The 12,173-nt window shown below is 51.7% G+C and overlaps 1 protein-coding gene across 1 annotated transcript in view; it reads left to right on the top strand.

Moving 5' to 3' along the window:
• Positions 1-5,843: 5,843 nt before the first annotated feature.
• LOC138262294 (A-type voltage-gated potassium channel KCND1-like) overlaps positions 5,844-12,173 on the top strand; it is a 39,461-nt gene continuing 33,131 nt past the window's right edge. The window contains exon 1 of the mRNA XM_069212194.1: positions 5,844-5,947. Within this exon, the coding sequence (XP_069068295.1) occupies positions 5,844-5,947 (104 nt within the window). The remainder of the gene's footprint in view (positions 5,948-12,173) is intronic.

Genomic DNA, 12,173 nt, shown 5'->3' with positions numbered 1-12,173 from the left:
ACTGCACCGGGAGCAGCGCAAGGAAAGGTGCCGTGGGCAGAATACAGACTGCACCAACAACAGCACAAGGAAAGGAGCCGGGGGCAGAACACAGACTGCACTAGAAGCAGCACAAGGAAAGGAGCTGGGGGCAGAATACAGACTGCACTGGGAGCAGCACAAGGAACGGAGCCGGGGGCAGAACACAGACTGCACTACAAGCAGCACAAGGAAAGGAGCTGGGGGCAGAATACAGACTGCACCGGGAGCAGCACAAGGGAAGGAGCTGGGGGCAGAATACAGACTGCACCGGGAACAGCGCAAGGAAAGGAGCCGGGGGCAGAATACAGACTGCACCAGGAGCAGCGCAAGGAAAGGAGCCGGGGGCAGAATACAGACTGCACCAGGAGCAGCGCAAGGAAAGGAGCCGGGGGCAGAATACAGACTGCACCAGCAACAGCACAAGGAACGGAGCCGGGGGCACAACACAGATTGCACCGGGAACAGCACAAGGGAAGGAGCCGGGGGCAGAATACAGACTGCACTAGAAGCAGCACAAGGAATGGAGCCTGGGGCAGAATACAGACTGCACCGGGAACAGCACAAGGAAAGGAGCCGGGGGCAGAATACAGACTGCACTGGGAGCAGCACAAGGAACGGAGCCGGGGGCAGAACACAGACTGCACTAGAAGCAGCACAAGGAATAGAGCCTGGGGCAGACTACAGACTGCACCGGGAACAGCACAAGGAAAGGAGCCGGGGGCAGAATACAGACTGCACCGGGAGCAGCGCAAGTAAAGGAGCCGGGGGTAGAATTTAAACTGCACGGGGAGCAGTGCAAGGAAAGGAGCCCGGGGCAGAATACAGACTGCACCAGGAGCAGCACAAGGAATGGAGCCGGGGGCAGAATACAGACTGCAACGGGAGCAGTGCAAGGAAAGGAGCCAGGGGCAGAATACAGACTGCACTGGGAGCAGCACAAAGAAAGGAGCCGGGGGGCAGAATACAGACTGCACCGGGAACAGCACAAGGAATGGAGCCGGGGGCAGAATACAGACTGCACCAGGAGCAGTGCAAGGAAAGAAGCTGGGGACAGAATACAGACTGCACCGGGAGCAGTGCAAGGAAAGGAGCCGGGGGCAGAATACAGACTGCACCAGGAGCAGCACAAGGAATGGAGCCGGGGGCAGAATACAGACTGCACCAGGAGCAGTGCAAGGAAAGAAGCTGGGGACAGAATACAGACTGCACCGGGAGCAGTGCAAGGAAAGGAGCCAGGGGCAGAATAAAGACTGCACTGGGAGAAGCGGGAGGAAAGGAGACGGGGGCAAAATACAGACTGCACCGGGAACAGCACAAGGAAAGGAGCCGGGGGCACAATACATACTGCACTAGAAGCAGCACAAGGGAAGGAGCCGGGGGCAGAATACAGACTGCACCGGGAGCAGCACAAGGAAAGGAGCCGTGGCAGAATACAGACTGCACTGGGAGCAGCACAAGGAACGGAGCCGGGGGCAGAACACAGACTGCACTAGAAGCAGCACAAGGAATGGAGCCTTGGGAAGAATACAGACTGCACCGGGAACAGCACAAGGAAAGGAGCCGGGGGCAGAATACAGACTGCACCGGGAGCAGTGCAAGGAAAGGAGCCGGGGGCAGAATATAAACTGCACCGGGAGCAGTGCAAGGAAAGGAGCCAGGGGCAGAATACAGACTGCACCAGGAGCAGCACAAGGAATGGAGCCCGGGGCAGAATACAGACTGCACCAGGAGCAGTGCAAGGAAAGGAGCTGGGGACAGAATACAGACTGCACCGGGAGCAGTGCAAGGAAAGGAGCCAGGGGCAGAATACAGACTGCACTGGGAGCAGTGCAAGGAAAGAAGCTGGGGACAGAATACAGACTGCACCGGGAGCAGTGCAAGGAAAGGAGCCGGGGGCAGAATACAGACTGCACCAGGAGCAGCACAAGGAATGGAGCCGGGGGCATAATACAGACTGCACCAGGAGCAGTGCAAGGAAAGAAGCTGGGGACAGAATACAGACTGCACCGGGAGCAGTGCAAGGAAAGGACCCAGGGGCAGAATAAAGACTGCACTGGGAGCAGCGGGAGGAAAGGAGCTGGGGGCAAAATACAGACTGCACCGGGAACAGCACAAGGAAAGGAGCCGGGGGCACAATACATACTGCACTAGAAGCAGCACAAGGGAAGGAGCCGGGGGCAGAATACAGACTGCACCGGGAGCAGCACAAGGAAAGGAGCCGTGGCAGAATACAGACTGCACTGGGAGCAGCACAAGGAACGGAGCCGGGGGCCGAACACAGACTGCACTAGAAGCAGCACAAGGAATGGAGCCTTGGGAAGAATACAGACTGCACCGGGAACAGCACAAGGAAAGGAGCCGGGGGCAGAATACAGACTGCACCGGGAGCAGTGCAAGGAAAGGAGCCGGGGGCAGAATATAAACTGCACCGGGAGCAGTGCAAGGAAAGGAGCCAGGGGCAGAATACAGACTGCACCAGGAGCAGCACAAGGAATGGAGCCGGGGGCAGAATACAGACTGCACCAGGAGCAGTGCAAGGAAAGGAGCTGGGGACAGAATACAGACTGCACCGGGAGCAGTGCAAGGAAAGGAGCCAGGGGCAGAATACAGACTGCACTGGGAGCAGCGCGAGGAAAGGAGCCGGGGGCAGAATACAGACTGCACCGGGAACAGCACAAGGAAAGGAGCCGGGGGCACAATACATACTGCACTAGAAGCAGCACAAGGGAAGGAGCCGGGGGCAGAATACAGACTGCACCGGGAGCAGCGGGAGCAGCACAAGGAAAGGAGCCGGGGCAGAATACAGACTGCACCGGGAGCAGCACAAGGAAAGGAGCCGGGGGCAGAATACAGACTGCAACAGCACAAGGGAAGGGGCCGGGGGCAGAATACAGACTACACCGGGAGCAGTGCAAGGGAAGGAGCCGGGGCAGAATACAGACTGCACCGGGAGCAGCACAGGGAAAGGAGCCGAGGGCAGAATACAGACTGCACCGGGAGCAGCGCAAGGAATGGAGCCAGGGGGCAGAATACAGACTGCACCGGGAGCAGTGCAAGGAAAGGAGCCGGGGCAGAATACAGACTGCACCAGGAGCAGCGTAAGGAAAGGAGCCGGGGGGCAGAATACAGACTGCACCGGGAGCAGTGCAAGGAAAGGAGCCGAGGCAGAATATAAACTGCACCGGGAGCAGTGCAAGGAAAGGTGCCAGGGGCAGAATACAGACTGCACCTGGAGCAGCAAAGGAATGGAGCCGGGGGCAGAATACAGACTGCACCGGGAGCAGTGCAAGGAAAGGAGCCGGGGGCAGAATACAGACTGCGCCGGGGGCAGAATACAGACTGCACCAGGAGCAGTGCAAGGAAAGGAGCTGGGGACAGAATACAGACTGCACCGGGAGCAGTGCAAGGAAAGGAGCCAGGGGCAGAATACAGACTGCACTGGGAGCAGCACAAGGAAAGGAGCCGGGGGCACAATACATACTGCACTAGAAGCAGCACAAGGGAAGGAGCCGGAGGCAGAATAAAGACTGCACCGGGAGCAGCACAAGGAAAGGAGCCGTGGCAGAATACAGACTGCACTGGGAGCAGCACAAGGAACGGAGCCGGGGGCAGAACACAGACTGCACTAGAAGCAGCACAAGGAATGGAGCCTTGGGAAGAATACAGACTGCACAGGGAGCAGCGCAAGGAAAGGAGCCGGGGGCAGAATACAGACTGCACCGGGAGCAGCGCAAGGAAAGGAGCCGGGGACAGAATACAGACTGCACCAGGAGCAGCGCAAGGAAAGGAGCCGGGAGCAGAATACAGACTGCACCGGGAGCAGTGCAAGGAAAGGAGCTGGGGACAGAATACAGACTGCACTGGGAGCAGCACAAGGAAAGGAGCCGGGGGCAGAATACAGACTGCACAGGGAGCAGCGCAAGGAAAGGAGCCGGGGGCAGAATACAGACTGCACCGGGAGCAGCACAGGGAAAGGAGCCGGGGGCAGAATACAGATTGTACCTGTCCCACGCATACTGTGTCACTGGATCCAAGCTGTAGCTGGCTGATGAGGCCATAACTAGGAGAAAACCAGTCGGGGTTGCTTGTGTTGCAGGTCCGGAAGGACTTGGCCTTGCAGTTCGGATTGGACTGTTCCCATTGGTGCAGGGTCAAGACTGATTTGCATATAGCTGGGTCCAAACTGAGGTGGGATGGTGGGCAAGAAAAACGACGGATTGGGCTGCGGCCCGAACGATTGTCAGCGGCTGAGATTCATTCAAGCATTCCACCCATCACTTTTGTATACTTATTGTGGCACGCGTACCGTGGCACACTTCGGTGAATGTACCTCTAATAAGTGGGTTTGACAAGATCCATCATCACTTGTATCCACTGAAGAGCCTCGGATGTCAAAGGCAGCAGCATAAGAGTGCATGGTTTGGAAATCTAATCTGTGCATAGATAAGTGCGTGTCTCAATACATGGCAGCTCCATGGAAAGTTCGTAAAGCATGTATTCCGTTTTAAGTGGAGGCTCTGTACGCATGAAACATTGGGATATATGTATGAGCTCATATATTGCACACGTGGGAGGGTGTGATCGCCCTGTTTCTTGTTTTCACGGTCTGGTGCAGATCACTGGTGCCCTGTCATAATGCATGACCGGCCCCCAGTGATGCCACTCTGCCCTGCGGGCACGGGGCACCAGTGACGAGCAGGCGCCCGGCCCCTGAGCTCTGCCTTCTCTCACACACACTGACAGGCAGGCAGCCCCCGGGACCCGCTCGGGTGTCTTCCCTTTCCCCGCTCAGGCTCTCAGAATTACAGGCCATTCCCAAAGCAAAGAGGGCAAGCATTGCACGCCCCTTTCAAGGTGCCATTGCGGTGAAACCTCGCGGCAGCGCGAGGCAGGCGCCCTTCACGTGCCCCCAAAGCCCCCTGAGATTCCCAGATCAGGCCCTGCTTGAAAATGACACCCTTGCCTCCCTGCTTGCACTGCACTGTGAGAGAGGCCTGCGTCTAGAGAAACAGTTCATTATGCAAGGCCCCTGTCGAATAGTGTTGCTTTGTGCGCTGTTGTGTACAGATTGTGTAAGCCATCTTTGTTCTTTTCTTATAGGACTCTCTGGGGTTTGTATGTTTTTTAATATTCTGTATCATGCCCGAAGCACCATGTATTACACGGAATAAAGCGCCCCCCACGTGTACACAAAGGCTCCCCTTGCATCTCCATGTTGCTATAGAACTCTTTAGTAACATGTCATATCAGGATTGTGTGCAGTTCTGAATTGTTTATATTTTATTGCATACATATTTAGGTGCATGATACTTCGCCATTAACAGGGAAACGTGTCTAAAGGGTGTGACAAGGTTATGACATCACTTCCTGCGGGATCACTTCCTGTATAGAGTGACACCACAGACAATGCCTGCACTTATAGCCCCCCTTATGTTTTTAGGCATTGCCTGCTGCTTTGTAGATATAGTGAATGGATGTCCAGTGCTGGACAGTTAGCATTGGAAAAACAATAAATTATTGACACATGGAGAACAGAGGTTCCTTCTGGTGTGCTCAATTATTTTACTAAAGTTAGTACATAAAAAAGTTATTTAATTCACAAACAGTTTAGAAGTTCACAACCTCAGTGGAATACAAGAGGGTCCACTGCAGACTTTTGTTGATACATTTTGCAGCATAATAGGTGTTCAGTGCTCCGGTGATCACACAGTGAATGGAAACCAGAGTGTAGTGCTGTGGTTGTATGATATAAAAGACAATGGAGCAATGGGAATTTTCGTACAGTTTGGGCCCTGAGGTTTCAGGCATCACAGTAGTTCACAATGAATCACTTCCTATTGCTGTCGTCATTGACAACGTTTCAACCCAAAGCGGATGAAGGGTCATCATCAGGACAAGAACATGTGAACGGATGCAAGAGCAGCTGGTTGGTTTACAGTGAATTAACTAATTGGAAAAAATGAGATGAGACGCTGCAAAATAAACCATCCTGAGCAAAATGGAACCACATTTAGGGCCTGATTACAACTTTGGAGGAGGTGTTAATCCGTCCCAAAAGTGACGGTAAAGTGACGGATATACCACCAGCCGTATTACGAGTCCATTATATCCTATGGAACTCGTAATACGGCTGGTGGTATATCCGTCACATTTGGGACGGATTAACACCTCCTCCAAAGTTGTAATCAGGCCCTTAATCTGGGTAAAGTTCCCTATGATCGGTTGCAGGATCACCTCCAATAGTTGCAACAGGGTTAGCTGTTAGCGGGGACCACCGCGCTGACCAGTGTTGTGATGCGTCTGCAAGAGATGCATGGATCCAGCACATGAGGTGCATTCGCAAGCTTTCCACTGTGCATCAGAACACAACATCCCTGCGGCTGCCCGCGCCATCTGGCATTCATAGAGTTGCTTGCCGAAGCTGGACCTCACAAATAATTTGGTGAACCTGGCTCCCATGGCCTTGACCTCTGTGCAGCCTCATTTACCCCTGAGTTATGCTGCCTAAGTGGAGTGTACAGTTTTTCAGGGAGAAGGGACATTGGTTGACTGGCCTCTTGATCCTCATCAGTTGTCAATTTCCAGGCATTAAGGTCTGGAGTAAAAGCGCCAATGAAAAGAAGGCAGACAGCGGAAGAGCGGTCGGGCGGGAGGATCCAGCCGTTTAGCACTTCCTATTATCCACAGTGAACCCAGTGGAAATGCATCTCACGTTATTACCACTGGGACCCGGCAGGTCCTGAGCAATATCTGGAAAGATCAGCAGCGGGAAAGCATGGATAACAGGCCCAATCCATCAGACGACACAAGCGGAAGCGACGGCAGCTGGAGCTGCCGCAAACCTGTGGTGATTGCAGGGAATAACCTATGGCTGCAGGAATAGCAGTATATTTGAGAAGAGCCGACTCGGTGAAAGGACACATGGCTGAAAGAACACCCAAGATATCTGAGCAGAGCTGACTAAAGAGGAGAATAACAAGGCTTCCAGAGAAGAGTTAACTCAGCTGAAGAAACAGTGGCTGAAACAATTGCACAGATATCTGACCAGTGCTGACTACAACAAACAAACATGGGCTGAAGGAACAGCAAAGATATCTGAGTAGAACCAACTAAAACAAACAATCTAAGGCTGAAGGAACAACAGAGATTTCTGAAGGATACTTCTAGCTGCAGATTCCTCACCATAGGATACTCACCAGGTGGCTGACTGGAGCTGGAAAGCTTTCACCAGCAAAGCTTCCACGTGCCACAAGGTGGGTCTGTGCAGCTCCACGTTGCCTCGATCCCACCCCGGAAATGACGGAGGAGAGTCACATATAAGCACCATCCCTGTGCACTGATGTCAGTTCTATTCTTTCTGCACCACTGGACGTGGATCGGAAGCTCCACGAGCAATTTTGTCAGCCTTCCGACAAGTCCTAAAACAAACTCAAGTGCGCTAGGAAATGATGTCCCATCTTACGACTACAGGTTTCAAACCATGTTGCAACTATAAAAAACAAATGTTGGTCACAGACCACCAAGAAGTGTGTCTCTGGTTTGCAGAACCAAAAATATCCCATGGACGGATTATATTGTAAAAAATATCAAAGACCAAAATATAGAGAAGGTAAGAGCAAATAGTTAAGTATCGATTTACTGTTCCACATCTACGTACCTTCAAGATATATATATATATATTGGCAAGGTTATATATGCGGAGTTATACACACTAAAACTTTACTTACCTTTTCATATTTTTGTCCTCAATATTCTTGACATTATATTTTGTCCCATGATACTATCGGTTCCGGTATTCTGTGTAAACACCGAGGAGACACCGCTGGAATTCACAGCATAAGCATAGCAGCTCACAGATTTACGCCACGTGCCAATGGCCTAACTCCTCCCAGCACACTCAGGACCGAATGGGAACAAGACCTGGGAGGCCTGGAGGATGAAGCATGGGGATGCATGCCGGTACCCCCGATAGGTGGCGATACATGCTGCTTTCCGGTTGGTTCAGTTGAAAATACTTCGCAGGTCCTACTTCACGAGAACATGTCCATTTAAAATGGGCAGAACAAATGATGACCAGTGCCTTAGGGCATGCCGGCGAAGGGGTACCCTGTTGCGCACACTGTCGGGCTGCACTCCGATAAGGTACTAATGGGAGAAAATCATTGCAAGAGACTCCCGGGCATAGTCTGCTTAGTGACCCTGACACCTTAGTTGGTTCTGCTGGGCACCTTAATTGGTACTGCTGGGGATCTGGAGGGGAACTAATTCTGGACAGATAAACATTGTTATTTTGCAACATGTCATTGATGGCGGCATGGTGAGACATAATGAGAGACTGAGGGGCGACCTCGGTCCTGAAGGCGACCGACTGGGAGTCGAACCCAAACTGGTGTACCGAGCCGGCTGATGCCCACGAAAATTCAAGAAAGTGTGGGGCGCTTTGAGAAACGCAGAAGGGGGCTTGGGGTGAAGACGGTTTGGAAGCATCTCTGGAACAATGATACCTCCTGAGGGGTGGTACCCAATGATGTAGTATCACCAGCCACAATTTTGCAAGTATATGGGCACATCTGATGGGTCTCACTTCATTCAGCATTGTGGTAAAGTGGGGGTGCAAGCACATCGCATTGCAACTGTGGGGTACATTGTTACAGTTTATTGTTATCTGTTTGTTTATTGGTATAAAACGTAATAAAAAGATTTTAAAAAGTATGTCTCCGGTGCTTGGTCTTGAAGCAAGAATCAAAATCATATGACAAGTGTGCCCTCATGCACTCGAAGGTGATCAGTGACCAAGAAGCGAAGCTGTACATTGCCAGACATTATATGACCCCACCCATGACCCCCATCCAGCCGCGCTCTATTTTTGTCATGTATGGGCCACTTAATTAGAGGTGGCTTCAACAGCAGCAGGAAGTCCTAGGCACTTTCCTCACACCGCTTGATGGATGCAGCACACAGCTCCACCCTTTAATATATCACATCCGGGTCGGAGGTCAGCAGGTCAGTGTTGCACAGGGAGCACTTGTCAGCTGCAGGTGTAGGAAGTGGTGGCCATGGGCACCTACCTCACACCGCTCTTGGATGCAGTGTGTGGCTCCACCCTATATTATATTACATCCAGGTCAGAGGTCAGCAGGCCAGTGCTTATCAGCTGCGGGTTTCTTGGTGGAGCAGCTGTAGGAAGAAGTGGTGGCCATGGGCACTTACCTCACACCGGTCTTGGATGCAGTGTGTGGCTCCACCCTATAATATATTACATCCAGGTCAGAGGTCAGAGGGCAGGCCAGTGCTGTAGTGGGAGCACGAATCAGCTGCGGGTTTCTTGGTGGAGCAGCTGTAGGAAGAAGTGGTGGCCATGGGCACCTACCTCACAGCGCCCTGGCATGCAGCACACTGCTCAAGAGCAGCACCGCAGCAGGGGTTGATTCTAAGAACCTATCCCATGCTGCTAGAAGGTGAAACTGCAATCAGACAGGGTCACAGGAGAGTTCACCTCAAAGATTCACAGTGACTTTTGTTAATCTTGGCGATGCCCAGCTAAAAAGACACTGTTTTTGCTCTTGAGTTTTAACTTCAAACTAATTACAGAGTATGGAAGTCCTGGGCCCAGGGAAAAAGCCCTAGCTGTCACCCTCCCCATGTGACAAGCCTGCATATCCAATCCATCAATCAATCAGGATTTATAAAGCACAGCAAATTACCCATGAAGGTCTCAAGGCGCATATTGGATGCGTGTTTGCCTTCAGTTATAACCTGTGCACAAAAAATGGGAAACACAAAGCACAAACAGCATCTGCACATATTCCTCAGAGCACACGTTTCTGCAACTAGAGGGTTGGACTGGGAGGCAAAATAGGCCGAGGCACCCTAAAAAAGAGTGGCCCACATTTGCGGATTGCGGCTTTTGCAAAGCAGTGCATCAGTGTTTTAAGTATAAGGGGGGCGTTGTCTCAAAGAGGCATGTTCTCTTAACCTCTTTGAGATAAAAGAAACGGCAGATGCTGCCAGGACTCTGTGTGCATGGATGAGTTCACCCTTGTGGACCACACCTGAATATAAGTGAGGGCCCTTCTGCTCAGGCCCCTGCCTGCTCCATGTGCAGAGGTGATGCTGCTGTGCTAAAGGCAGCTGGAGTGTGATGTCATGTCTGTAAAGATGGTAGTTGCAGTGTGATGTCACATCTGTAAGGGTGGCAGCTGCAGTTTGATGTCTCGTCCTTAAGAGTGGCAGCTGCAGTGTGATGTCACGTCTGTAAAGGTGGAGCTGCAGTGTGATGTCACGTCTGTAAAGGTGGAGCTGCAGTGTGATGTCACATTCTGATTCGTGTGTGTTGAGCGGATGTGGACGGAGACTGATGCTATGGGTCCCATATTTAAAAGGTTGAAGTCCCCTTGTGTGTTGCTACAGAATCTATTTTTGCAACCTGCTGTATTATTTAACAAGACTGAGTCCTGATGATGGTCTGAGAGACCTCTGACTGCCACCACAGGCCGAAACGTCAACATTACCTTCTCATTTGACAAGCTGAATTGAAAGTAAATGATATTGCTTGAACTGGGACTGAAAAAGAAAGCAATTATTGTGCATGACTGTGCTCTCAAGGTGACACTGCTGTACTAAACGTAGCTGCAGTGTGATGTCACATCTGTAAAGATGGCAGCTGCAGTGTGATGTCACGTCTGTAAAGATGGCAGCTGCAGTGTGATGTCACGTCTGTGAAAGTAGCTCTCAGGGTGACACTGCTGTACTAAAGGCAGCTGCAGTGTGATGTCGCATCTGTAAAGATGGCAGCTGCAGTGTGATGTCACATCTGTAAGGGTAGCTCTCAGGGTGACACTGCTGTACTAAACGTAGCTGCAGTGTGATGTCATCTGTAAAGATGGCAGCTGCAGTGTGATGTCACGTCTGTAAGGGTAGCTCTCAGGGAGACACTGCTGTACTAAACGTAGCTGCAGTGTGATGTCACATCTGTAAAGATGGCAGCTGCAGTGTGATGTCACGTCTGTAAAGGTAGCTCTCAGGGTGACACTGCTGTACTAAACGTAGCTGCAGTGTGATGTCACATCTGTAAAGATGGCAGCTGCAGTGTGATGTCACGTCTGTAAAGGTAGCTCTCAGGGTGACACTGCTGTACTAAAGGCAGCTGCAGTGTGATGTCACATCTGTAAGGGCGGCAGCTGCAGTGTGATGTCACATCTGTAAGGGCGGCAGCTGCAGTGTGATGTCACATCTGTAAGGGCGGCAGCTGCAGTGTGATGTCATCTGTAAGGGTGGCAGCTGCAGTGTGATGTCACATCTGTAAGGGTAGCTCTCAGGGTGACACTGCTGTACTAAACATAGCTGCAGTGTGATGTCACGTCTGTAAAGATGGCAGCTGCAGTGTGATGTCACGTCTGTAAAGGTAGCTCTCAGGGTGACACTGCTGTACTATAGGCAGCTGCAGTGTGATGTCATCTGTAAGGGTGGCAGCTGCAGTGTGATGTCACATCTGTAAGGGTAGCTCTCAGGGTGACACTGCTGTACTAAAGGCAGCTGCAGTGTGATGTCACATCTGTAAAGATGGCAGCTGCAGTGTGATGTCACATCTGTAAGGGTAGCTCTCAGGGTGACACTGCTGTACTAAACGTAGCTGCAGTGTGATGTCATCTGTAAAGATGGCAGCTGCAGTGTGATGTCACGTCTGTAAGGGTAGCTCTCAGGGTGACACTGCTGTACTAAAGGCAGCTGCAGTGTGATGTCACATCTGTAAAGATGGCAGCTGCAGTGTGATGTCACATCTGTAAGGGTAGCTCTCAGGGTGACACTGCTGTACTAAACGTAGCTGCAGTGTGATGTCATCTGTAAAGATGGCAGCTGCAGTGTGATGTCACGTCTGTAAGGGTAGCTCTCAGGGTGACACTGCTGTACTAAACGTAGCTGCAGTGTGATGTCACATCTGTAAAGATGGCAGCTGCAGTGTGATGTCACGTCTGTAAAGGTAGCTCTCAGGGTGACACTGCTGTACTAAACGTAGCTGCAGTGTGATGTCACATCTGTAAAGATGGCAGCTGCAGTGTGATGTCACGTCTGTAAAGGTAGCTCTCAGGGTGACACTGCTGTACTAAAGGCAGCTGCAGTGTGATGTCACATCTGTAAGGGCGGCAGCTGCA

The sequence above is a fragment of the Pleurodeles waltl genome, chromosome 10, assembly GCF_031143425.1.
Source record: "Pleurodeles waltl isolate 20211129_DDA chromosome 10, aPleWal1.hap1.20221129, whole genome shotgun sequence".
Classification (NCBI taxonomy): Eukaryota; Metazoa; Chordata; class Amphibia; order Caudata; family Salamandridae; genus Pleurodeles; species Pleurodeles waltl.
This window is presented reverse-complemented; position numbering and strand designations above follow the sequence as displayed.